The sequence below is a fragment of the Stegostoma tigrinum genome, chromosome 14, assembly GCF_030684315.1.
Source record: "Stegostoma tigrinum isolate sSteTig4 chromosome 14, sSteTig4.hap1, whole genome shotgun sequence".
Taxonomy (NCBI): domain Eukaryota; kingdom Metazoa; phylum Chordata; class Chondrichthyes; order Orectolobiformes; family Stegostomatidae; genus Stegostoma; species Stegostoma tigrinum.
Window position 1 is genome coordinate 11578034 of NC_081367.1, and position 27572 is coordinate 11605605.

The 27572-nt window shown below is 44.2% G+C and overlaps 1 protein-coding gene across 3 annotated transcripts in view; it reads right to left on the reverse strand.

Moving 5' to 3' along the window:
- inpp5d (inositol polyphosphate-5-phosphatase D) overlaps positions 1-27572 on the reverse strand; it is a 121275-nt gene that overhangs the window by 67383 nt on the left and 26320 nt on the right. For all 3 annotated transcript variants that reach the window (XM_048542193.2, XM_048542195.2, XM_048542194.2), the window contains exons 3-6: positions 10867-11011; positions 10008-10122; positions 8422-8562; positions 4668-4755 (exon numbers count right to left, since the gene is read on the reverse strand). In XM_048542193.2, coding sequence (XP_048398150.2) covers positions 4668-4755; positions 8422-8562; positions 10008-10122; positions 10867-11011 — 489 coding nt within the window. The remainder of the gene's footprint in view (positions 1-4667; positions 4756-8421; positions 8563-10007; positions 10123-10866; positions 11012-27572) is intronic.

The window sequence follows — 27572 nt, forward strand, 5'->3', positions numbered from 1 at the left end:
TCACACTCCTGAATTATGCCCTGTAGATGGTGGACAGGCCTTGAGAACTCAGGAGGTGTGTTACCACAGTATTCTTTAGGTCTCTGAACTGCTCTTGTGTCTGCTATATTTATTTGGCGAGTCCACTTAGTTTCTGGTCAATGATAACCCCAGGATGTTGGTATCAGAGAATACAGCAATGGTAATACTATTGAATGTCAAGTGGTGATGGTTAAATTGACCATCTCCAATAACAGATGTTGTCTAGCACTTGTGATGCATGAATGTCACTTGCCACTTATCAGCCCAAGCCTTGACATTTCTACATTTGGACATGGAAGCTTCAGTTTCTGAGGGATCATGATTGGTGCTAAACATCGCTGATGATTGCACATCCCCACCTCTGACATCACGATGGAACACACGTTAGCTGAAACTAGTTAGGCCTAGGACACCATCCTGGAGTTGAGACGACTGGCCTCCAACAGCTATACCCAGTTCTTTTGTCCATGTTTGAACCAAGGCTGAATTGAGGTCAGGAGTTGAGTGGTCCTGGTGGAACCCAAACTAGGCGTCACTGAGCAGGTGCTGATGCTGGTACTGTTGAAAACAGCTTCCATCACTATACTGGTGATCAAGAGTAGATTGATGGGGCAGTAATGGGATTTGTCCTGCTTTTTGTAAACAGAATGCACTCTGGGTAATTTTCCACATTGTCAGGTAGATGCCAGGGTAGCTGTACTGGAAGAGCTTGACTAGGAGAGTGGCAAGCTCTGGAGCACAAATCTTCACTAGTATTTCTGGAATGTTGTCAGGACCCATAGCCGTTGCAGTATCCAGCATCTCCAACCATTTCTTCACATCACAAAGAGTGAATCGAATTGAATGATGAGCAGTATTTATAAGGCTGGGGATATTGTCAAAGGCCAAGATGAATCACCCACTTGGCACTTCTGACTGAAGACTGTTGCAAATACTTCAGCTTTATCTTTTGCAATGATGTTTTGGGCTTCCCACTTCTTGAGGATGAAGATAAGTGCAGAGACGCGTCCTCAAGTGAATTTGGTTAATGTCCAGCACAATGCATAACCGAATATGGCAGGACTGCAGAGCTCAGATCGGATTTGTTGATTGTGGAATTGCTCAACTGTCTATCACTTGCTGCTTATGCTGTTTGGTGTGCAAGTAGTCCTGTTGGGCAGTTTCACCAGGTGGGCACCTCAATTTCAGGTATGCCCGGTGCCACTCTTGGCATACCTTCCTGCAGTCTCCATTGAACCAGGGTTGATCCCCTGGTTTGATGGTATCAGGTGTGGTGGGGGGGGGGGGGGGGGGGGGTAATCTACTGAGGCATGAGGTTGTAGATTTTTCCAGTAATGGGGAAAAAAATGGCTTAAAGCAGCAGAGGAAATTGCTGGTTTATTCTGTACAAGTTACAAATAAGGAAATTAGTAATAAAAGAGGAAAATCCAATGCATCATTTTAGCTCAATGATAACTGACAATGGACTTTATACTCGGCAGTGACGCTGAAGCACACTGGGTAAAGATGTTAAAAAATCAATGAGAAGAAATTGAGGGATAAACGTGAGTGGGTTAATTACTGGGTTTAAAGGATTTAACAAGAAAGGTGGGCAAGTAGCTTTAAATTGTACTGCTAAGGACTTGTCAACCAGAGACAAGTTCAAATCCAACCAGCTGTGGAAGTTTTATTCTTTGGATTAAATTAATCTACAAATAAGATTAAAACACAAGTCTGAGCATGACTGAGGTGATCATTTCTGCATGGTAATGAATCCCACCGCATTCATCAATATTAATTAGGGGTGGAGATTTGCCATGCTCACCCAGTCTGGTCTATACACACCTCCAGACCCATGATAATGCGGTCAACTCTGATCTATTGCAAGGAATATCCTGGCAAACCACTCAGTTGTGGAGAAAATAGCTTGATCCTCACATTGTTTATGAGCAGTTTGGGATGGGCCATAAATAGTGGTCTGGCCACCGATTCATTCATGGGATTAAAGTAGGAATTACAAAAAAAAGTGAGGAATGAGGGATATGGTGTGAAGCTAAGATGGAGGTGTGGGACTGATCTATCAAAAATTTCCCAGTTGCGAAAACAGCAGTTTGAAACAACAGCAAGTGTTGTGGGTTAAGGATGGGTTTGAATGCCAACGTGTGATGTTGTGCAGATGACAAGCCCTGGCATGCCCCAGGAAACATCTCACGGGGTACACTTAATTTGTCCCATGATGGGTTGGCTTTACGAGCCCTGGTTGAATGAACAGAAACACCTGCCTCACGAATAAGCACCTTCGAAGAAAAACATTTCCTGTTTTCCATCAACTGCATGTGGAATCCAATTTGTCTACAAATAACAAGGCGACCCAGTTTCACTGGAAAAAAAACATGTTTTTATTTGTGGTACCTTATTAACTCATCCAAATATCTCAAAGTGATAGGTTAATGTCAAATCACTCTGAAGTATAATTACACTACAAATTAGCAAGTACACAGTGGATGAAAAGGGATGATACTTTGTACTTGTTGGAACTAGGGAAGGGGTCTTTCCAGGCTGATGGCACTACCAGCTGGACCAGTGGGCGGTGCTCAGGAATGTCCACGGCTGGGACCAGGTGGGCGTACTCAGCATATGCCATCACTGGGAGACAATTGGCACTTTGGCTCACCAAAACCAGGTGAAGTGACTTCACTATGTGGCATTCTGTACCTGCTCTGGCACCGGCATTACTCCATCGGTCATCTGACAGGATGGGCCCACATTGCAACCATGACTTACACTTCAAAAGGACCTCAAACAGCTGCAAAATCTTCGGGACTTACGTGGTCATGAAAAATGCTGTAGAAATGCAAGTCTTTCTTTATGTGGAAGACGCGTGATGCATTGCCTCAACATAGGGGATGCAAAAATGTTCTGAGAAATAAATTAAAACAGATTGTAAAAGAAAAGCCCTTCGATCTCCCCAATGAAATTGATCAAGATCAAACAACACCTACCCAGCAGTTATGAAACATGAGGCACGTTTGTTGCTGTGTCTGATTTCAAATCGTCCCAGATCCCAGCTGAAATGAAGGCCCTGAGGGCATTTTAACTCTAGCTATTTCTATGCAGTTGAACTCAGTGGGGAGTACAGGTTTCAGTGTTTGCGACAAATTAAATATGGCTAGGTGTTTGCCTCAAAATAATTGGCTTGCGGTGTTACCATAACCAGAGAAGTGGAACAAAAAGAGAGTGTGGAATTGTAAAGTATGTGACTTGTGATGCACATGCAACCCACTTGGGTCTATGCACTGTGTTTTGACAAGATTTTCCTTGCTGCAGACACAAAACAAGAAACATTCCCAAAATATATCCTACAGGCAGGGGAAGAACATGATGCAGATGGAGATTCTCCTTTTCCAAGTGTCACTGCACATGCTTTCTTCCAGTAAAGGGCTAAAAAATCCACTTGTTAAATTTTTGTTTCAATGTGTCCAACTGTTATGGTCAATTATATCAGAATGCACTGTAAGCATATCAGCCTTTTAGTGATGTCGAAAAATAAACCTTAATTACGAGCCCCTATTTCAACCAGTCCATGTGATTGCTCTGCATTAAAATATTGGGCAGATTTTAACGCTCGCTGTTCGGTGGTCAAGTAGTAATAGGCAAGTTACTTATGCATGAGAACATTAACCTAGTCCCACCATTCTGACTTTGCAGAATAGGTCAAAGGACCTACAGAAAGTACACAACATTTACATAATCAGAGTTTTATGACATTATTAGGATCTTAAAGTGAGGCTAAGACAGCTTCCAGAGGCTCAGACATCAAAACCTTGTGAAAGACAGAAATCCTCCAGATTGAGAGAGAGCAGCCACTTCCTTTGGAAGTCCTTTTCCCATTGCAAGGCTTGCACTTATTGCCAGTCCTAACTGCCCTGACTGAAGGGGCCAATAGAAAACTTCCGAGGACAGCTAAGAGTCAACCCCATTGCTTTGTCTTAATCTCAGAGACGCCAGATCGGATAAGAATGGCAAATTTCCTTCCCTTAAGGCTGTTACTGAATCAGGTAGACAAGTAATGATGGGAATAGTGACAATGAGACGGAAACTAGATTTTTACACATGACTTATTCATTGAGTTCACATTCTGCCAGCTGTTGTAATAAGATCTTGCCGTTGGATTATTAATTAGGCCCTCTGCATTTTTAGTTCAGTGGCATTACCGCCCAGTGTCTCTCCGTACCTGTAGGGAGAAGGAGCAACAGTTTTCCTGCAGTCTCTTCCAGTGGAATTCACCTTGTCCCCAGCCTGGTCTCTGTCACCCTACCTCCCAACCATGATGGGCTCCTATAACCCCTTGCTCACCTCTTAGCTGCAAGCCAGGGGCTACACTATAGGTGACCAGCCAATACTTTAATCCTGTGGAAAAAGGGGGCGAGCGACCATTAAATTAACCCAGGGATTCAAAATGGCCTGAAACCTGTGAAACTGAAGTCAAATAACAGCTATTGAGTTATTGAACAGAGAAGCATTCTTAAAGGGCTGAACGGACAGCTCCAACACCTATTGCATGACATCAGTGAGCCCCATTATCTAACGCTTCCAAAATCTGGTTGGCATTGAACTCAACACCATTATTTAGTGAACCCCATGAAGTGTGTACATTGCAATGGTACCTGATTCTGTACGCTCCCTCCAGGGGCTGGCTGGTTGTCCAGCAGGCTCTGAGATGTCTCCAGTGCAGACATTGTCTGGATTAGCTCGCTGAAATGCAAACATAAGTAATGAGACAATGGTTCACGGCAGGCAGTACACACAGTGTGAAACAACTTTCCTTCAACCCTTCAGGTAAGCCAAAAGCAAACAGAAGGGGAAAAAAAAATTGTCTGGAATCACACAGCATTGAAGAACATGAGAGGGATGAGCAGACAAGCCCAGCCCCATGAGTGCAGTGTCCAGGAATGTGAACGTCAAACACTATTTCATTCACAGTCACAGGGCTGCTATCGGTAAAAAGTACTTCACAGAGCTCTATAATACAAGCTTTATGCTGAGTGGAGTTACAGATCTCAGCTAGAAGTGATATCGAAGTAATTCAATTGATTTATCAAAACCAGTCTGGACAAAGTGCCCAGTCACACATGCCCAGAACACTGGACACTGGATGAGGCCTGATCTACAAGAGGATGGTTTTCATTTGGGGAAGCCTGGCTCCACCGAGAGTAATCTCCTTCAGCGCAGTGAATAAGAGGGGATTAAAAACCCACAGAGCAAACAAACACATACAGCTAAGGGAAGGTACAACAAACTGACCCCAAACTGCAAACTGGTATTTGGGAAACCCTTTCAGTCCTAAAGAGGATGAAGCAATAATAATAAAATTTTACAGAAAGCAAAAGCAGAGGGACAACTAAGCACAAGACTGGAGATGGGGACAAGTTAAGACACACTCAGTTCAGTGCAGCCCCCAATATTTTTTTCACTCTCCCTAGCCTTTTCCTTCTGTATCTTGCGACGGGCAGATGTTAGACTCTAAAGTGATTCTTTTCATGCGATTTTTATGAATGGCTTGCTCCACGCCTGTATCTTACATTTATTATCAACACGCTTAATTCCCTCTTTCATTCCCTATGCTTGCTTTCCCCACAGTAACTGGACCAGATTTTGTCCAAGATGCAAATCCTTCTCCAATATCTCAACAACCTCTCCTAACCTTTGCCTTACAGTGTAGAAGGAAAAGCTTGTCTGGCAACTCACAGTTAACCATTTTCACCTTTATCTTTCAATCCATTCCTCCTTGGATAATTTTCCTGGATAATTCCCTCCTTTTTCAATTTTACTTTGAATGTTGGTCTCCTGAAAACTCCTAATACACTGTCCCTAAATCTGACCATCCTACAGAGTCTTCCTTCTCTTTACACTTTCACTGGTAAAAGAAAACACCGAGGGCGATTACATAAAAACCGAAAGAACTGCGGATGCAGTAAATCAGGAGCAAAAACAAAATTGCGGGAAAAGCTCAGCAGATCTGGCAGCATTTGAAAAGGAAAAAAAAAGAGTTAATGTTTCGGGTATAGTGACCCTTCCTCAGAACAGAACTAGACAACTGGAGAAGGGTCAAAAGACCCAAAACATTAACTATTTTTTTCTTCACATGTGCTGCCTGATCTGCTGAGCATTTCCAGCAACTTTGTTTTCGAGGGTGATGACATACCTGCTCCAACTCAGACTTTCTCAAGGTCTCAAAATGAGGGCAACCCTGGACTTCTGTCTTCCCTGCCTTTGATACAATCAACAGGTTTTTAAAACACACATTTGATCACTGAGCCACTCAGTTTCTTTGGGTTCCCCCTTACTCCGACTTATAAGGACCACTGCCAGTTCCGACCACTACACACAGGAATTGAACTTGGGGATCGGTGCCCACATGGCTGGCAAAGAAAGAGCAGTGCCCCAATCCACAAGCTGTCAAGGCAGCTTGGCAGAGTGACTCAACAAGAAGAGCGTTCTAAAGGGCACCGACAAATCGCTCCGATTACGTGAACTGGCAAGTGCTCCTGATGTCGGTCACAGGTGACGGCCAAACAGTGGGAACAACTCCGAAACCTGCAGCTGAGGTGGGAAAGAACGATAAATGACCTTATGATAACTACACAGCACTGAGTGTTCAAAGCTCACTGCAGCTAAGTCAAAAGGTCAGATGCCAAAAAGTTGAAGAAAATGCTTCATAAACCTCAACTGCTGGTGACTTGATTTGCAAAAGGAGCACATTTTAGAGGGAATCCAGCACAGTGAAGAGTCTCACCACCTGAAATATTTCATCCAGATAGGGCACAAATTTACCAGCATCAGAGCTTGAAATTCAGATTTACTTTTGGAGTGAGCAATTGGAAGCAGGAATAATATGGAAATATATGATATGAATATAATTTTATTCTGTATAACCTATAATTATTTGAAGGGAGTGTACAGAAAGAGCTTTACTCTGTATCTGCTACGTACTGTGACTGCTCTCAGAGCATTTGATTTACCAGTTTAGATGGAGATTTGCAATATATTTAAATTATGCTACTCAATCACCTCAAAGTATTTAGAGACAGTTTTACTTTGTATTTAATCTGCGTCACTCCCAAGCTGGAAGTATTCGATGGGAAATGCAACACGAGAATATATTTAGTGCAGTTTGTACTTGTCCTGGGAATGTTTTACACAACAACAGAAGGAATTTCATTTTGCATCTCAGCCTTCCCTCAATTTGAGGAAGACTTTATTCAGGGTTGACAGTTCCTGCCATGGGTCCACATGCAACCAAGCAGACCGTTTGCCTGACCATGGACCTATTAGCTTTCACAGCAGCACATCTCACAAGGTGCTAGGACACAGAGAGCAGAATTTGCCTCACTTTCTGTTCCCTCGGTGACCAATCTACCTCATCACGAAGGCTTTTGAACTTGAAACATGCTGCAGCTTGACGGACAGTTGTCATTATTGTGAACAGTTTGTAAAAAAACCCAGTCAAGGATGGCCTTCGAGGTGCATTTGAAGTATGTGCTTTGATGTCCCCTAGACTGGCTATTTCCAGATTTAAGTAAGCAGGACCTGGTGGGCAGATGCTTTTCAGGCACTGTGATTAGTTGACGTTACTCGGATTTTGTAGTTGATTAAATCATTGACTATTTGCATTTAACCAATGTTGTACACGTACTTGACATGAAAGCATTTGATGGGTTTTTTTTCGGTCATTCATAGGATGAGGGCGTCGCTGACTAGGCCAGCATTTATTGCCGATCCCGAATTGCCCAGAGGGCAGTACAGAGTCAAGCACATTGCTGTGGGTCTGGAGTCACATGTAGACCAGGCCAGGTAAGGATGGCAGTTGCCATCTTTAGTGAACCAGATGGGTTTTTCTGACATTCAGCAATGTGGCAGAAGTCTGTCGTCCCCATCCTGGGAGTATTTAATGGGACAATGTTGCAGAAGTTTTCCTCTGTGTCTAATTCACCCTGTAAATGACTTGGGGCTGATAGTGTGACGGTGAAGAGACAGCTTTACATTGTATCAAACTTACTGAGTGTCTGATCATATGATATTCTTTTAATACTAACTGGAACTATTTTATTCACTCAACAAATAGAAAGGGGACCTCTTGTGGCACCACAGTAATGTCCCTACCACTGGAGCAGGGAGTCCGTGTTCACATCCCACCTACTCCAGAGGTGTCTAAGAACATCTCTGAACAGGTTGGTTAGAAAAATAGGTCAACATAAGTTGGTTCTGATGAGAACGCAGATGGTGAAAATACACAACAAATATCGCAGAGAAAGCTGCAGATCTTTGCGAGGGTTGCAGAATTTATAAGAAGGTATGGGCAAGCTGAAGAAGGTTCAGATCTTGTTCAGCCGGACTGCCTGTACAGGACGCAGGCCCTACCTGCTGAGGCCTTTAGTGAGTAAACTGAGCAAGAGCCGCAGCTGTAACATGTCCATTGATGAGGAATTTATGTTTTCAGCATCCTTAAGCACATCCCGCTCAACGTAGTCACAGAGGGCTTTAAAAAAACCTTGTGGAGCCCTGCAATTAAAGAGAAACAATCACTTGGTCCAGTGCCCATACACTGATACCATTGGGTAAAAATAGCCTCTCTCCAATGGGTCCCCTTTATCCAGCCATTAACCAGTGGCCTCAAGTTAGATGTTAGTGTGACTGAAGCCTAAGCTGCAGTGGTGTACCACAGGGGTCAGTGCTAGGTACCTTATTTCTTGAAATATTCATAAATGATTTAGATGAGAATAAAGGGGGGCAGGGGGATGAAGAGTAACTTTGTGAATGACATGAAGATTAGCCAGGTGGTTGACAGTGAGGATATAAACAGATTGGTCAGATAACCCTGATAACTGTAAGGTGATGCATTATTTCAGGTTGTTTTCTTTGGAGTGCACAAAGATGAAGGGGTGGTGAATTCTGATAGAGATAGTGATGATGGGGGACATAGATAGGGTGGATAGGAAGCAGCTGGTCCCCTTGGTTGAAGGGTCAATAAAAAGGGGGCATCATTTGAAATTGGAAGACAAGAGTTTGAGGGGTTTGGTGGGAATGTGTTCCTCACTCAAAGTGGTCTGGGAGGGCAATTGAGACAGGAACCCTCACAACCTTTAAAAAAAGTACTTGGATGAGCTCTTGGACAGCAGGAAATGGGCCTGGTATAGGTGGTAGTGTATTTTTGGCAGTGCAGGCTTGAGGTGCTGAAGGGCATATTCCACACAGAATGATTTGATGCAGCCAGGTCTGGTGGTACCAAACCTGGTGAGGTCCTTTTTGCCCACATTCCCAGTTGGAGGGGATGATGATTGGAATGCGAGGGTGGCTGTTTCCCTTTGGAAACAGATTGAGGGAACCACCTTGTGGTGCATTTTGCCCATTTTTCCTCTTACCCACTGACTGAGCCCAGGGTGGGGGGGGGTGATGATGAGTGCCTTGAAAGAAGATGTCAAATTGAATGGTGTTGGTAGGTGAGAGAGATAAACCTAGGGCCTCAGTCACAGTCCAAAATGTTTTGCTCTCTCTCCCAGTGAGAGGCTCTCTTGTGAATGATGATTGATAATCTAACCCATGAAGAACTTCACAAACAAAGCCAAACGTGTTTTATTTTTTCCTGTAAAGGGTGTCATACAATGGTCCGAGGGTCAGAACACAAGATGTTAAGAGAGGAAGCGAGAGACACAGATAAGCAGAAAGAGGGAGAAGTGCAATGAGAGGGAGAAAGAAAGGGAGAGGCAGAGGCAGAGGGAGAGGGACATTAGTATCGGTAGTATAGCATTGTGGGAGGTGGAGTGCTGGTGGGGTATGTGGAGAATTGGATGTGGTGGGAGTGACTCACAGGGGTGGCCATTAATGGAGAAGGGTTGAAAGATACAGGAGTCTGGCCCCTTCCAAGCCCCACGCCATACCCCAGGATTGTTAGAACTACCCGTGCCCCCCACCCCACCCCACCCCGTGTCTGACGTGTGCTCAGTTACTGTGCCAAGATGGCAGCGTCCACTTGTTCAAGGCGCTGGGCGAGTATTTCAGTGACCAGGGACCTGCTGGTATCATTGCGAATCCTTGCAGTGGAGTCAACAACATTCGCAGCACCTGTAAAATATCAAGCGAACAGGCATCGGTATCAATTTCTTGTAACTAATGCCCAACGGTAAAATAAGAATGGTGACTAACACAGTCACAGGAGTTCCAATCTAGGCAACAAATTGAAGGTGCTTCTGGTACATCGGTGCTAGCTGGATGTGAGCTTCATGTGAATAGTGGAGGTGGGTGTGGTGGGGCGCATGGTGGAGCACAGTCGACACTAAGTTCAGAACCGCTCCCATGACAGAGACAGAGACACAGTCCCTGACCCTGGGCACTCTGAATCTCACACAGAGTCCAAAATGTTACACCCCTCCCATCGCAGCCCAGTGACCCTCAGCCAGCTGACCTCAAACTAATCAGGTAAAGCTCCTACAGACCTGGCCCCATGCATGTCAATGTTAACTGACCAGTGTCAGCAGGCTCTTAGGGCTGGGTCTTCCAGAGATAAGCTAATTCTGTCTGGCGCATACTGCAGGCCTGGGCAGTATTCTAAAGTAAGAGACCCAAATAAAGCCTCATTTCCCTTTGTACGAGAGCAATGAGGATAACTACAGATCTCCCTTTGTGATCTGGATGAGAACAGCCACTACAACAGGGACTGGAACTAAGATGGCTCGCTCTCCAGCCTCAAATGACTCAGTACCACCGTACACAGTACATATACTTCTCTTAATTGTTTGGGGAAACCTCGTAAACACAATTTAGTTGTGGACATGTTAGCCCCAGTTTTGGGAAATTCCCCTCTTTTACCTACTGCCACCTCCTGTCCGTCCACTTCTTCTGCTCTTTCTACCGGATACCGTAGGTTCGTCACCAGTCCCGTGTTCTCCTGTTTGTAATACTCGATCAAGTCCGGCATCTTTTCAAAATTCTTGGGCTTGATCCCCGCAGAGGCCTAGAAGCAAACAGATAGCATTTATTATCCTTTTGGCCTTTCTCACCTCCGACACTGCGACTTTCCCCGTATTGTTCCTCCTGTGAGCTGCAGTGCCTCCAATTCTCTTCACTCATTTGCACAACTGTATTTCCCCCTAGCACAGTTTGTTCTTCATCTGAATGGAGCTGCCTGCTCCGAGTAGTAAACAGGAAATACTCGACATGTGCACAAAACCAACACACACACGTACCCCAACACACGCTGACACCCCTGAGAACATCTATTAACATACACTTGCACCATCTGAAACCAAATAATTCCTCATGGCTTGCTCTTCTCTGGTTCCAGTATTCCTGAATATGTAGGCTCTGACTAGCAATGCAATTCCATGGGTGGTATCATGATGGCAGCCCATGAAATACTCTTGCTTCTAATCCGTGGTATCAAGGTGAATAGAGCTGAATATTGTGTACCACAGTTGACCCACACTGTATCACTAATTTAACGTTACCTCTCAAGGTGACTCCTCCCCCAGCGTGTTTTACTAATGGTCATCCCTCCATCATTGTTTCTCCAAAAAGGTCCCAAAGCTCTAATTTTGTCTGAATCAGTTTGGACTAATTTCATGTTTGGTCAGATACTGACTTGTCCACGTCAGTAAAACCAGTTCCTTAATGGGATTTTTTTTTCCCTTTCTGACCTAGAATTGTTAATGAAACTGTGATATTCGGAAACGTGCCTGCTGGATATTGCACCATCCAATCTCACCCTCCAGTCAGATCCCTCACACACTATTTCAAAAGGCCATTCAGTCAAATATTCAACACATGGAACAAGATGTGGCATGGGATTTTAACTAACACCAAAAGCAGATGCCATCTGATTAAGGCTTTTTACAAGGTATTGTAGCATTTGGCAGTTCCTTTAAAATCTATGCCAGGTTTGCCCCACATGATGATGATGAGTCTTGTCAATATTTATCTCTGCTTTAAAGCAACGTGGCCTCAACTGATTTCTGTTGCACTCGTCAAAATTCTTATTGATCTTTCGGGACCCTGAACTTTAGAACTAGTTGAACGAACTGTGACTTCAAGAATTTTCCCAGGATAATTTTCTCAAAAATATCCCCACAATCCTAGTGGACTTGTGGGCAATGGGGAGGATTGTCAGAGGATACAGCAGGATATAGATCAGTTGGAGGTATTGGCAGAAAAATGATAGACGGAGTTTAAACTGGATGTGTTTGGAAGGACAAAATTATACAGTGAATGGCAGAACCTTTAGGAGTATTGATTTGCAGAGGGATCTGAGTGTGCAGGCCCACAAATCACTGAAGATGACAGCACAGGTAGACAAGTTAGTAAGAAAAAAAGACCTATGGCATGCTTGCCTTCATTGGAAGGGGCATTCAGTATAAGAATAGGCAAGTTATGCTGCAGTTTTATAGAACTTTAGTTAGACCACACTTGGGAATATTGTGTGCAGTTCCGGTCACCACACTGCCAGCAGGATGTTAATGCTTTGGAGAGGGTACAGAAAAGGTTTACCAGTATGTTGCCGGGCTTCGGGGACTTTAGCTACAAAGATAGGTTGGATAGACTGCATTTATCTTCATGGGAAGGCAGGAGGTGGAGGGGCAAACTGATAGAAATTTAAAAGATTGTGAATGGCATGGATAAAAAGTGGAAAGTATGAAGCTTTTACCCACGGTAAAGGGGTCAATTACGAGAGGATACAGGTTCAAGACAAGGGAGCAGAGGAAGGGGGAGGTGTGATGGTTTAAAAGAAAGTTTTTCACACAAAGGGTGGTAAGTGCCTGGAATGTGCAGCCACAGGAGGTGGTGGAAGCAGACAAACAGCAACTTTCAAGAAATACCTGGATGGCTACATGAATAGGAAAGGAATTTAGAGATACGGATCCTCTAAGTGAAGACAGTTTTAGTGTGGAAGGGCAAAATGTATCTGCGCAGGCTTGGCGGGGGGGGGGGGGGGGGGGGGTTGAAGGGACTGTCCCTGCGCTGTATTGTTCTTTGTATAATTTACCAATCTTGCAACAAGTCCTTAATTCAGTTACATGCTGATCCAAGGTTTCTCCCATTTCCCTATGGAGTTGATCTATTCATACATGAAACAGGCCATATTCCATCCAAGGTTGCTGTTTGATAGAGCCTGATCATCTTCTAAAACAATAGATTGTTGGGAGTTCATTCACTGAACTTTACAAGGGGTATGTTTAACTTCTGGGCTTAGTCAACTCTTGTAGAGGAAGTTAAGATCCCCACAATCCTGAGAAGGTGTTTTCGTTTGTACAGGTTGTTCGGCAAATCTGTAGAAAGCCCAGAGGACCGAATGAAAGTCTCTTTTGATTCTGAAGTAAACCAGATTTATCTTGTTCTTCCACACAGTTTCTTTGGAAGATATTAGATCAACATTACACCGTAGTTTAACCTAGCTTTAACAGCTAAACAAAATTCATTACATACACATAGAAATCACACAATATGTATGTTTACAACAATTAAGCCTTGAGTAACAGAATCTAATAAATGGTTCACAGCTGCTATGCTAAACTAACATCTGAATTACAGTTTGTTTAGTCATTCTTTTATTTTAGCACTTGTGGAAGTTTTTCTTTTAAAGTCCATTCTCAGCATGTGGTCAGGGTCAACGTTTATTGAACGTCCCTGGTTGCCCTGGGCAGATAACTGAGCAACTGGCCAGTGACTCAATGGACAGGAAAGTGTCACCCAAGAGTGAGCCAGGAATCATATGTTGGTCAGTCCAGTTAGAAACAGCAGCTCTCCATGACGAGTGAACCAATTAGTTTTAATAAGAACCCAACAGTTTCGCTGTCATTTTACATCCCCATCGAGCCAATGGTGTCTTGTTTCTGGGAAACGCTCAGTATGCGCTTGTTCTGATGATTGGACCTCATCCAAAGCTACCTTCAGCCGGAAGAAAATAGGACATCTGCTGAACTATTGGACAATCTACAGCTGTTTAGGGTGCATCACTGCAGACTGCACGGCATTCATAGAGATTTAGTTCCAATTCCATGAGCTGTCAGTGATATTGTCTGTGTACTCATATGTACTTTCTCTGAGACCGCTAAATCTCACATCCCAGAGTGTTGTGCAAATTACCCCTGGTTAGGATCAGATTTATATTGAGTCATGAGTAGCAGTCCTGCCACTGAGAGAAAAGATCATTGGGCCAAGTCCCAATCTCAGTTCTTGAAAATATATTTAAGCCACTCTTGATCCCTCCATTGCTAAGTTATTAGACAGTTTGTCTCAAACCTAGTGTTGCATAAGCAGGGATTTCCCCAGTCTGGAAGAAACCTGAAGTCGCTGTCTTTGGCCTCTGTCACAAACTCTGTGGTGTCAGCACTGAAATCAGTCTGTCTCCATGGTCATTGTTTGAGGATGAGCTCGATCACTCTTAAGCTTGGCATCCCATTTGGACTTGAACCAAACTTCTGATCTCACATCAGCAGTATTGCTCCCTAATTCCACTTCCCCATCATTGTATCTCTCTATCAGGGAGTGTTGGCTTTTCAACTGCTGAAAACTTTAATCTGTACTTTTCTTACATTCAGATTTGACTATTCTAACGCTAGTGGCTAGTCTCCCACATTCTATGTTCTGTAAACTCAATGTCACCCCAAATATCTGCTGCCTGTTGTTCTAATTTACACAAAAGTTCCAGTCAGCCCTGCTCGCTGACTTTACATTGGCTCCCGTTCTATCGCACCTAAATTTTAAAGAAACCTCATCCTTGTTATGAAATACTTCCAATCCTTGCCAAACCCTATCTTGGTCATCTCTACCAGCCTATTCACTGAGATATCCTCAACAGCCAAGGGTGACCAATGGAAGACAAGACTGCAGAGCTAGAATTTCAGATGTTAAACACAATGATTAATGCCATCCATCTCAGTGGAAGCTTAGAAATGTAGCCAGAAGAGACCTTCACTGCTGTATCTTCCCAAACCAGGAATGACATGGGCCACAGAGGAAAGGTTTGGAATGGAAAGGTGCAATGCCCAGGGGAAGATCTTCAATATTAAAATCAAGAAATCCCATTTTCTAACCATGTGTTGGAGAGTGAGAAAACACTATCACCAGTGAGCGGTAAGAGGCCTCTGTATGTGCATTGTCGCTTAATGTCACCTTCATTACCAGCAAAACTCACCTCATTAATGTCCAGCTTCCCATTCTCCCACCCACTGTGAAAGAAACACAACTGCCCTGGCTCATTCAGCCCGACTGTGGGCCTTTCCCTTCTGGAATGAGACAAGGGCAGTCATTCAGTGAGGCAGTAGTGGGTGGCACAGCTCTTAGTGCTGGTGCAGGTTGGGGTGGCGGGGGGGGGGGGGGGGGTGGTGTGGTGTGCGGTAAAGTGGTGAGATGTCCTGGGCGAGTGAGTGGGCAGCACAGAGGGCATGCATGGTTAGTGGTGTGGGGATTTGAGGTGGGTGAGAGGAAGTGATGGAAAATGCTGCGGGCAATAGTGACAGTGGTGGAGCATGTGCCTTGTTGTGGGGCTACTTGGTACAGAGGCAGAGATGGAGACAATGGGAGGGTATTAGAGAGAAAGTGTTGGCACTTACCCTGGAAGAGCAGACTTTGCATGTGGCACTGATGGCCACTACTCCAGACAGCTGATACCACACTGACCCTGGGTTGAAACCACGTGCACCAGGCTAGAAAAGGTCTGTGGGTTTCATGACCTTCTTTGTATATACCAGGACCTTCAAATTCACATCCACAAGGAGGGGTGCCAATTTGTCCTTGCCAGCCATGTCCAGGGCACAAGAGTTTCAAGCCACACAGAGTGGACTGACATCACTTCACCAAGTGCATAGCGATTACGGCACCAATGCCGGGCACCCTGGGAAATTCCAGCATTTGAGAGTACTCCTGCCATTGGCGAGTGGGAGAATGGGGCCAGCATCAGGTGAGCAAGGCACCTTAGAAGCTTGTTATATGGTTAATAGGGCAAGTTAGGACAATAGTATGAGAAACCACACAAGGCCTTGCAGACAGAAATCCACAAAACTTAATGAAAATGATACTAAGCTGTTTTCTGGTGGGACTCAGCCCAATGTTTCTTCGGCCACATCACCTGAGGAACAGGCAAACAAACAACGTGAGATAGGGAGGGCCCTACTGTAGGCCCACAAAGAAACTTGATGTTGAAGTTAAAAGATTACCTGGCCGGATGCAATTAATGCAAAGGAAAGAGCCGTCTAAGGTAACAGCAGAGTCAGCCAAGAAGGCTCATAAACAGAAACAGAGCAAATTGTTCCAACTCGCATACAATGGAAGAAAGGCCAAGCAGCAATATCCATGTCATACATAAAAGGTGCCGGTGAGTTTGACTGCAGACGTTTCGTCACCCTGCTCGGTAACGTCGTCACTGCGCCTCCAGTGAAAGGCTGGTGTTCTATCCTGCTTGTTATTTATGTGCCTCAGTTTGCTGGGGTGGTTGGCATTACTTCCAGTTCTATTTTTCAGTGGTATGTATATCGGGTCCAGTTTATTTTGCATTTGTTGACAGAGTTCCAGTTGGAATGCCAGGCCTCCAGGAATTCCCTGGTATGTCTCTGTTTAGCTTGTGCCATCATGGATGTATTGTCCCAGTCGAATGAGTGTTCTTCTTTAATTACGTGTATTGAGATCAGTGAGAATTGGTCATGTCTCTTGGAGGCTAGTTGGTGTTCGTGTATCCTTATTGTCAGTTTTCTTCCAGTTTGGCCTATGTTATAAGCGTAAAGAGACTGACAAAAGGGTCTAATCAGAATAATAAGCAGTTTTGCTAGTGCCTAAGAACAATTATTTGTATAGTGAGCAACTTGTTTCAGTAACAATGCATGCAAATATATGTTTTTGTATGAGAGGATAGGTGTTTGGATGGAATTTGTACTAATATGCTTCCTGGTTTGCTTTAGTTGTATGCTTTCTGGCACACTGCAGGCACCAATCTTCTAACCAGTTCAACGCGGACAGTACAAACAAGACTGCTGAGCTGGGATTCAGTAACAAAGCTAAGATGGTGTCCTGTGCACTACTGTGGAAGTGCTGCATTGGCAAATCTCTCATGAGATATTTGTCCATTCAAAGAGGTTCTTCCAAGTCTGGTCAATAATTCTCTCTTAAACAACATTATGGAAGCCAATTATTTGCTTATTCCTATTTTCAAATCAATGCTGTGTGAAAATTGGCTGTTGAAGGATGCAGTCTAAATTCAACTTTGATAACTATGTCCAAGCAAGAAAGGACAAAGACTAAATACCCTCCCCTTCCGCACAGACTTTCACAACTTGCCAAATAACACTTCCAGGAAATGCCACTTCAACCAAAAAGATCTGAGAATGACTCAAGAAAGGAAGTTTATTGAACATTTTCAGATACAGTACTGAATTGATTTGAGACGTGACATGTGAAGTGTTGTATCTTGTGAATGACCAGATAATCTTGGACTCAAGGGCTCTCAGAATTTCTACCACTGTAGTGATCCTCATACACGTTGCATCTGTCTCTGTAGTGGAATAACTATTAGACATTGTTGACTGGCCATAGCAATCAATCTCCTTATATTCTGCTGTATCCTATGACTATACCAACTTGATAGTGGAAGAAAGAGATAACAAGGTGTAGAGCTGGATGAACACAGCAGGCCAAGCAGCATCAGAAGAGCAGGAAGGCTGATGTTTCGGGCCGAGACCCTTTTTTATCAATGCTCCTTGAATCCAACACAGAAACATCTCCCACTGCCTTTAAGAATTTCCTGCTTTCCTTTGCTTCCCATATATGTCTACCAGATACTGCTACAATCCAACAGTTTCCAGGTGAATCACCTTTCAAAGCATGTTGCCAAATACCTTCAAGTCTGATATTTGACTTGGCAGAAACTTTCATGACAAGTGCAATAGATAATGTCTTTAATCAGCTAAGAGTAGCCTCACACAACAAATAATCACCAGCACTTCATTTGAGAGTACCTTCACACACGGAAACACAAGAATTTTTTTTTTTTAAATTTAGATCTCGCTTTTCAAGATTCGATCCGCCAGGTGTTCAACCAAATGCTGTAGTAAATCAACTGCATGTGTCCTCCTGAAAGGATTTTATGGAGTCTGGATCACTTCTAGTGTACAAAAGCATTTCATAGAGCACTGCATTCATATCACTAACTTAAGCACCACAACAGCTGATGTGAGGGATTGAAAAGCACCACGATAGCGCCGTAAGGAGCATTCTTCTGCAACTTCCCTGAATAATGTTGTTGTGACAGTGTAGATGGAGCTTTATTCTACATTTGACCCATGTTGTACCTGCACGGAGAATCATGAATGGTAATCAGGGTACAATGAAAAGTGTAGCCATGAAACACACTTCACTGTCCAGCAATACCCATTGTGCCTGGCAACACACAAAGAAAAGAAAATGTTTTGCCTTGATTTTTTTTGTTTCAAGTTTTTGGATAATGATGAATTGGTTCCCACAGTATATTTATCAGCACACAGAGCACAGCATGAAGAGGCACATCAAACATGGTGTTGTGTGATTTTTGACCTTGTCCACTACAGTCCAACACTGGCACCTCTACATCATTGATGTGGAACTTATGAATATAAACTTCCCTACAGCTAACACTGGGGGCTGAATTTTACCAGAACCATTGGCCAAGTGACAATTCTGGTGGATTTCACAGAGGGTCTCTTTCCATGAGCCCTGGTGAGGTTTCTCAGGCTGTTATCTCCTTCATTATCTATGCACCACAGCTCTACGGTTCCCTGTTCGATGCATTTTCCATCTCTCCAGAGGTGGAAGTATCCAACATTGCCGGGACATCCCAGGATTCCCAGCACTGGAGTTAGGAAGCATGGACTGGGAGCAGTTGTTCCATGGTAAGGGAACTATAGACATGTGGAGACTGTTTAAGGAACAGTTGTTGGGAGTGATGAGTAAATATGTCCCTCTGAGACAGGCAAGAAGAGGTAAGATAAAGGAACCTTGGATGACGAGAGCGGTGGAGCTTCTTGTGAAAAGGAAGAAGGTAGCTTACATAAGGTGGAGGAAGCTAGGGTCAAGTTCAGCTAGAGAGGGTTACATGCAGGCAAGGAAAGAGCTCAAAAATGGTCTGAGGAGAGCCAGGAGGGGGCACGAGAAAGGCTTGGCAGAAGGAATCCGGGAAAACACAAAGGCATTTTACACTTACGTGAGGAATAAGAGAATGATCAAGGAAAGAGTAGGGCCGATCAGGGATAGCATAGGGAACTTGTGTGTGGAGCCTGAGGAGGTAGGGGAAGCCCTAAATGAGTTTTTTGCCTCTGTCTTTACGAAAGAAATGAACTTTGTAGTAAATGAAACCTTTGAAGAGCCGGTGTGCATGCTGGAATGGATAGAGATAGAGGAAGCTGATGTGCTGAAAATTTTGTCAAACATTAAGATTGACAAGTCGCCAGGCCCGGACCAGATTTGTCCTCGGCTGCTTTGGGAAGCGAGAAATGCAATTGCTTCGCCACTTGCGAAGATCTTTGCATCCTCGCTCTCCACTGGAGTCGTACCTGAGGACTGGAGAGAGGCAAATGTAATTCCTCTCTTCAAGAAAGGAAATAGGGAAATCCCCGGCAATTATAGACCAGTAAGTCTCACGTCTGTCGTCTGCAAGGTGTTAGAAAGGATTCTGAGGGATAAGATTTATGACCATCTGGAAGAGCATGGCTTGATCAAATACAGTCAACACGGCTTTGTGAGGGGTAGGTCTTGCCTTACAAACCTTATCGAGTTTTTTGAGGATGTGACTAGAAAAGTTGATGAGGGTCGAGCTGTGGATGTGGTGTATATGGATTTCAGTAAGGCATTTGATAAGGTTCCCCATGGTAGGCTCATTCAGAAGGTCAGGAGGAATGGGATACAGGGGAACTTAGCTGCTTGGATACAGAATTGGCTGGCCAACAGAAGACAGCGAGTGGTAGTAGAAGGAAAATATTCTGCCTGGAAGTCAGTGGTGAGTGGGGTTCCACAGGGCTCTGTCCTTGGGCCTCTACTGTTTGTAATTTTTATTAATGACTTGGACGAGGGGATTGAAGGATGGGTCAGCAAGTTTGCAGATGACACAAAGGTCGGAGGTGTTGTTGACAGTGTAGAGGGCTGTTGTAGGCTGCAGCGGGACATTGACAGGATGCAGAGATGGGCTGAGAGGTGGCAGATGGAGTTCAACCTGGATAAATGCGAGGTGATGCATTTTGGAAGGTCGAATTTGAAAGCTGAGTACAGGATTAACGATAGGATTCTTGGCAGCGTGGAGGAACAGAGGGATCTTGGTGTGCAGATACATAGATCCCTTAAAATGGCCACCCAAGTGGACAGGGTTGTTAAGAAAGCATATGGTGTTTTGGCTTTCATTAACAGGGGGATTGAGTTTAAGAGTCGTGAGATCTTGTTGCAGCTCTATAAAACTTTGGTTAGACCGCACTTGGAATACTGCGTCCAGTTCTGGGCGCCCTATTATAGGAAAGATGTGGATGCTTTGGAGAGGGTTCAGAGGAGGTTTACCAGGATGCTGCCTGGACTGGAGGGCTTATCTTATGAAGAGAGGTTGACTGAGCTCGGTCTCTTTTCATTGGAGAAAAGGAGGAGGAGAGGGGACCTAATTGAGGTATACAAGATAATGAGAGGCATAGATAGAGTTGATAGCCAGAGACTATTTCCCAGGGCAGAAATGGCTAGCACGAGGGGTCATAGTTTTAAGCTGGTTGGTGGAAAGTATAGAGGGGATGTCAGAGGCAGGTTCTTTACGCAGAGAGTTGTGAGAGCATGGAATGCGTTGCCAGCAGCAGTTGTGGAAGCAAGGTCATTGGGGTCATTTAAGAGACTGCTGGACATGTATATGGTCACAGAAATTTGAGGGTGCATACATGAGGATCAATGGTCGGCACAACATTGTGGGCTGAAGGGCCTGTTCTGTGCTGTACTGTTCTATGTTCTATGTTCTACTGGGACCATTCAGAAAGCCAAGCTGTGCAGCCAGTCAAACATTACCTGCCGGGAGCTGCCTTCACCTTGCACAATGCAGGGGAACCGAAAGAAACACTTCTCAGACGAACGTTTGGAAATGTAACTCTGCTTCTTAAGAACCAAGTCATACATGTCACCCATCCTTAGCCACATCCCACCTTACAGGCTGTATAAAGGGACTACTACTCTTCCCCAAATGTCCACTGAGGCCTACAGCTTAGTCATGTTAAGCAATATGCCGCAGTGTCCCCACATCAAAACCAAGGCGACCATCAGTGATACAACCCCCATCCCACAGTAACCCATGCCCTTCAACAGACTATTGTCCCCTCCCCTTATCTGTTTCATTTCCATCGCTCACAATTATTGTCACCTCTGATTCCCAGCTCACCGCCTCCAGTCCTCAGAACTGGCTTAAACAGCAGTGAGCACCTGATGATCTCTAAGCCCCCACCACCCCTTAACCTTCACTGAGTTGACCCCAAAGATTGATAATGGCCTTCCCCCTGACTGACTGGCTTAGATGGACAGCTCTGACTGATAGCTGACTAGGCCCCTGACTGATATCTGTGTTGCTTCCTGATTGATTGACTGACTGACCAGAGCACAACACTCTGGCTGCAGGATTAACCCTCACCTATGCCCCATACTGTGGTGGTATGGGCCCCTGGGCCCTGGATATCTTACCTCACTGACCAACTATGTTCCAGCCCTTGAACTGATATAGGACACGGCTGACTGTGACGGGACCTATTAACTGAAAACTGTCTTCCTCAACTTGACTGAGGACAATTCCCCTTAGGCTTTGAGACACGGCCACTTGCTTGAGACACACGTAGTGTGTTTGCAGTGTATACTGTTGGGACATGATGTGGGTATGACATTGACATAGCATACCTCCGTACAGACAACATGTCCAGCCCCTTGACAGATCACTGCTGACAATGATGACAAGCTTCCTGGCTTTGTAACTGCACCAAATAGAAAGGCAAGTCAGACGTTGCCCAGAATGGAGTGTTTGAGTTATAAAGAGAAGCTGGGACTTTTTTCACTGGAGTGTAAGAGGTTGGGGTGTGGCCTTACAGAGATTTATAAAATCCCTGAGGGATAGAGAGAAGGTAAATGACAGGTGTCTTTTTCATGGGGTGGGGGGGTTTCAAGACAAAAGGGGTGTGTTTCTAAAGTGAGAGGAAAAAGATTTAGAAGAAACTCTAGGGGCAATCTTTTCTTAAAAACGCAGGTTGATTGATGTGTGGAACGATCTTCCAGAAGAAGTGGTGGATGTGGAAACAGTTATAACATTTAAAAGATAGTTAACTAAGTAGATGAATATGAAATGTTTAGGAGGGATATGGGCCAAGAGCAGACAGGTGGGACTAGCTTAGTTTGGGATTATGGTTGGCATGGACTTGTTGGACCGAAGAGTCTGTTTCCTTGCTGTATGACTATAAATGCTGTGAGACTAAGCTTTGGCAGAGGGGAAAAAGCTTGAAAAAGGCCTGGCAGAGATGCTGAGAGTATCGAAGCAGGCTCAAAGTGAGTGAGCACTAAGAGTGCAAGTGAGGAGTTTTGAGATGCACCCTGGTCAAATCTATCAGACGATTCCTGTCCTTGTGCAAAGCATTATAATGACAGCTGCCAGGATGCTCCGACCTTTAGCCTTAAGAAATGTGGATTGAGAGTGTGAAGAGGGTGGTACGTGCCCAATTATGGGCAGAGTGTGTGAGCAGTCACTGCACATGGAGTGTCCTGAAGTGGTGACTGGATGGATGCCCAGAGGAACAAGCACATGACTATTACTTCAGAATAGGTCCCAGCTGAGACCAGAGGCCATACTAAGGTTATAAACAATGATTAAAAATGTAATGCTGCATTCAGTCAGCCACTACATCCATCCTTGTGATGTACTGCATTCTTACACCAACTAGAAGGTAAGACATCTCATTACCCAATTGGATGATGTTTAACAGTCAGTCTTTTCTAAAGAAAACATTTTTGATTTCATTTTTTTTAAAATCTCTTTCAAATATCCCTGCAATTTTTTTCCCCCTCAGGTGGCACAGGACGATGTGCAGCTGGAAAAGGGATCTTCAATTCCTGGAGATTCCAGGCTAAATCCTAGAGGGTTGGCACAATTTCCATGTGATGAGCCCAAGCAAACACTCACACCACAATCTACAGGCCTAGGGCTTACCTCAAGCAAGATTCAAAATGCTCCTTAAACCACACAGCGCAAAATGAATTGAGTTCCAGTCCGAACTACAAACATTGCTCTCCAACTCCTCCCTTCTACCTGTGCCCATACCACACGCACTTTTTGCCCCATCCCAGTATCCTACATCTCCCTCACGCCCCCAGAAGAAAAATCCATTGCTCAAAAAGAAAAGAGTTAAATGTCCCACCACAGAAAATACAGGGAGACCTTCAGTGAAGTGCACTGAGGGCCAAAGTGAGAAACAGCCATGCTTACAACTGGCCCTGGACAAGGGAGCTATTGAGTAGGATCAACAGCCGTAGGGCACAGACGGGTGTGTGTCTCTCCCAGCAGAGAGAACGTGGGTGAACTTGAATGAAAGGAGTCAAATGGTTTAGCTAAACTTTTCATCAAACAGGGAGGAGTGTCAGCCCAAGGAGGACAGCAACAAAGAATTGAATTGTTCCTTTCCAGTGGAAACAGTGGGTGGTGCTTGTCATTGATTTTGAACAGTGGTCAGAGGAACAATGTTGAGTCACGAAATAGCCTTAACATTCAGAGCGGAGACATGTGAATGCAAAAGTGAATGAACAGCAACGTTGGGAACACAACATGGCCTGGGTATTAAAAAAACACGCAGAACAGCTGTTGAAAATGGAAGACTGAGGGTGGTAAGGGGTTTCAGTTTATTAAAATCTTGATGAAGAAACCCGTTAGACTAGGAGAGACTGCAATCAATCTTAATGCTGCTATTCAGCGTCAAGGAGAGTCTTAACTGGCTGAACCAAACATTTCCACAGCCAACAGAGGCCCTTTTAACTGAAAAGGTCGCTGGAATGTTGGCCTGAAGCATTTTCCAACAGCAGGGTCAATCTCTTACAAAATAATTGTTTATTTCCACACCTCAACCCCCACACCACTCCCCCCCCCCCCCCGCCCCCGCCCACGCAGTCAGATGGGGCTCAGTGGTAGCTCTCATGCGTTAGAGTCAGAAACCCATGGATTCAAGCTGGAACACTTAATCACTTCTGTCCATTCCAATGTCGAACTGAAGGAGTGCTCTGTCTTTCTAGATGACACGTTCCATGAAAGTCCACGCCAACATTTAAGAGCCTGCAGCACTCTTCAAAGATCAGCAAGTCATATCTTCCTGACCAATACTTAATCACTGAACCACTAACCCTATCAGAAACCAGATTGTCCATCATTTGACCACTATTTCCCCAATTACAAGAGCTTCTTCAGCTAGAAAATGATTGGGACAATTATATTTTGTTGTATGGTTTGTAAACAGCTAGCAACTAATTAGCCAAGAACCAATTGTTGTGTATCACATTCACAGCTGCCACATTTGAGTCCAGTGAGTGTAACAGGTCACTGGCCTGGAGCAGTCTGTTCAGCAGGCAGCCCCTCCAGCAATATTAAACATGAAGACCCCTAACCTTTTGAAGTTTAATGAGTGGTTATTTCGAAACGCAGAGAAGAACCAGAAGGCATTATAAAAAGGAGAGAATGTCTGCAGAAACTAAATAGGTCTGGCAACCTCTGTGGAGACAGAAACAGTTAACATTTGGAGACTAATATTACTCTTCAGATGGTCATTCAAGTCACATTGGTCTTGCATTGTCAAATCTGTTTCTCTCACCACAGATGCTGACAGATCTGTTGAGTCTCTCTAGGAGATTTTTATCTGTATACAGATGTCCATTATCCACAATTTTTTGCTTATGTCAACAGAGGGAAGCGCAGCTGAGGTTGCATAAGGCACCATATAAAGTAAAATGTTTATTTCCCTTAAAAACAAGTAACGGTCATTTCAGTAACTTGCCAAGATTATCTGGGATAGCCAAACTACTTCCATAGAATCTGTACAGTGTGGAAACAAGACATTTGGCCCAACAAGTCCACACCAACCCTCTGAAGAGGATCCCATTCAAACTCATCCCCCTCCCCTATCCCTGTAACCCTACATTTCCAATGGCTAACACCCCTAAACCTGCACATACCTGAACACTATGGGAAATTTAGCATTACCAATCCACCTAGTCTGTACGTCTTTGGACTGTGGGAGGAACCCACAGCACCCAGAAAAAACCCACACAGACACAGGGAGAACATGCACAATCGCAGACAGACTGTCACCCAAATCTGGGGGTCAAACCAGCGTCCCCAGTGTTCTGAGGCAGCAATGCTAACCACTGAGGCACCATGCTGCCCACTTAAAGACCCAGTTTCAAAAAGAAAAAAAGAGCATTGTAAAATCCCATAAACATAACTAAACTTGTTAGGAAGTTCAGTCAGTGGGATTCAATGTCTAACAAAAAAAGCTTTAGAAAGGATAAGGTGTGAACAGCTGAGAGACTGGAAGAAAGTGTACTGTCAGTCATGAAATGGGACAAAGCATTTTGTGGTCCCCTCCACACTGATGATAGGTGTTGAAACTCCCTATGATCTTTAATTTACATGTGCTATCAGACTTTATTTGAGAGAGGACATTTATTTGATATAGGTGTCTGCTTGCATTTGAAGAAGTATTTGAATAATTTACACAATGAATGACAGGCATGCAAAATATGCAAACGGAAGTCCCGGAAGGGGGGAGAAAAACAAGAGTAAAACTGGTAGATGACACATCCTGGTCCAACTCATCTTGTCTACTTAAGAATAGACAACCAGCACAACCACTAGCTAAGAATTGCAGTTTCTTTTAATGGATTTTCCTTCGGAGCTGTGACATAATCTAAACAAATAAAGTGAAAAATACTCTGCAGTTGTACTAGGAGAAAAAAAATGAGAGATGTTGAAGTCAGATAAAACCTGAGATTTTTTTTTGAGTGTCATATTTTGGGATCTATACGAGTAATTTGAGACATGGTGTGGCGAGCATAAAATGGTTTGCAATGTAATTCCTGAAGCTTTGCACCCATGCTCCATGTCTGGGTCTGCGGTAGACTAAGTGATTGAAATCAATTCCTACGACACTTCAACAACTCTTGTGATGCTATGAAAGTGATGTGCAGGCCTAGCGCATCTAACGTCATGCTAAAAACCAGTCAGCACAATTAATTAATCCTGGATTGGAAGCCAAAGTACTTCACAGGAAGGGAAACAGAACCCATACATTGCTCCAGTCAAACCACAACTTGAGTGTGATATTCAGTTCTGTTCACCATGATATCAGGGAGTTTTTTTTTTAAGAATTAGAATTAGAATCCCCACAGTGTAGAAACTGGACCTTCAGCCCAACAAGTCCACACCGAACCTCAGTGCATCCCACCCAGACCCATTCCCCCTATAACCCACCTAAGGTACACATCCTGAACCCTACAGGCAATTTAGCATGGCCAATCCACCTAACCTGCACATCTTTGGACTGTGGGAGGAAACCGGAGCACCCAGAGGAAACCCACACAGACACGGGGAGAATGTACAAACTCCACACAGGCAGATACCCAAAGCCGGAATTGAACCTGGGTCCCTGGTGCTGTGAGGCAGCAGTACTAACCACTGTGTCACCGTACTGCCCTAAAAATCCAACAATTTGAGAGTCTCGCCAAGCAGCAAGCCTAGCTGTTTCACTCTAGGTTTCAAAGGGTGGGGTTAGGACAGGAACAGGTATGGCTGGCCAAACTGCCTCTCAGAGCTCAAATTTCTTCGATTCAAGCTCTAGGGTGATTTATTCTTGAGGCTTTCCATTGTTATAGAGGCTGAGTAATAAGAAAAGATGAAGGAATGAAAGGCTTTCTGGCTTTAAAAGAAGATAGTATAACAATATGACTCAAGAATGAAGACGTAAATTTTTCCATGCGCACAGGTTAAATCCAAAGATTACTATCACTGGATCAAAGGTAGGCCATTTCAGGCTGAGATGAGGTAAAATATCTCAACTCAGAGGGTGGTGCACGTGTGGAATTTTTTCATCCCACAAAAGCTGTGGAGGATAAGTCATGCAATATATTTAAGAAATAGATTTCTAGACACTAAAGGAATCAGAAGGTGTGGGGAGGAGTGGGCTTATGGTGTGGAGCTAGAGGACCAGATATGATAACATTGAATGGCAGAGTATTAACTGCTGGACTGAGTGATCTATTCGTGCTCCTATCTTTTATGTTTCTATACACAAACTTCCATGGTAACTTCAACAATGTAAATCAGTTATTTTTCAACCCTAGAGCCACCTGCATGATTAAAGTGTTAATTAGAATGAAGATAAAACTCAATTCACAGTGCAAAGGAATTTGTTTAACATTCTGCTGCTTCCCATTTCCTACTGTCTCCTATAGAGTTTCCCCCCCCCCCCCAGACTGCACTCGATAACATGTCTCACTCTGACATATTCTTTTCACGCTAGTTCGCT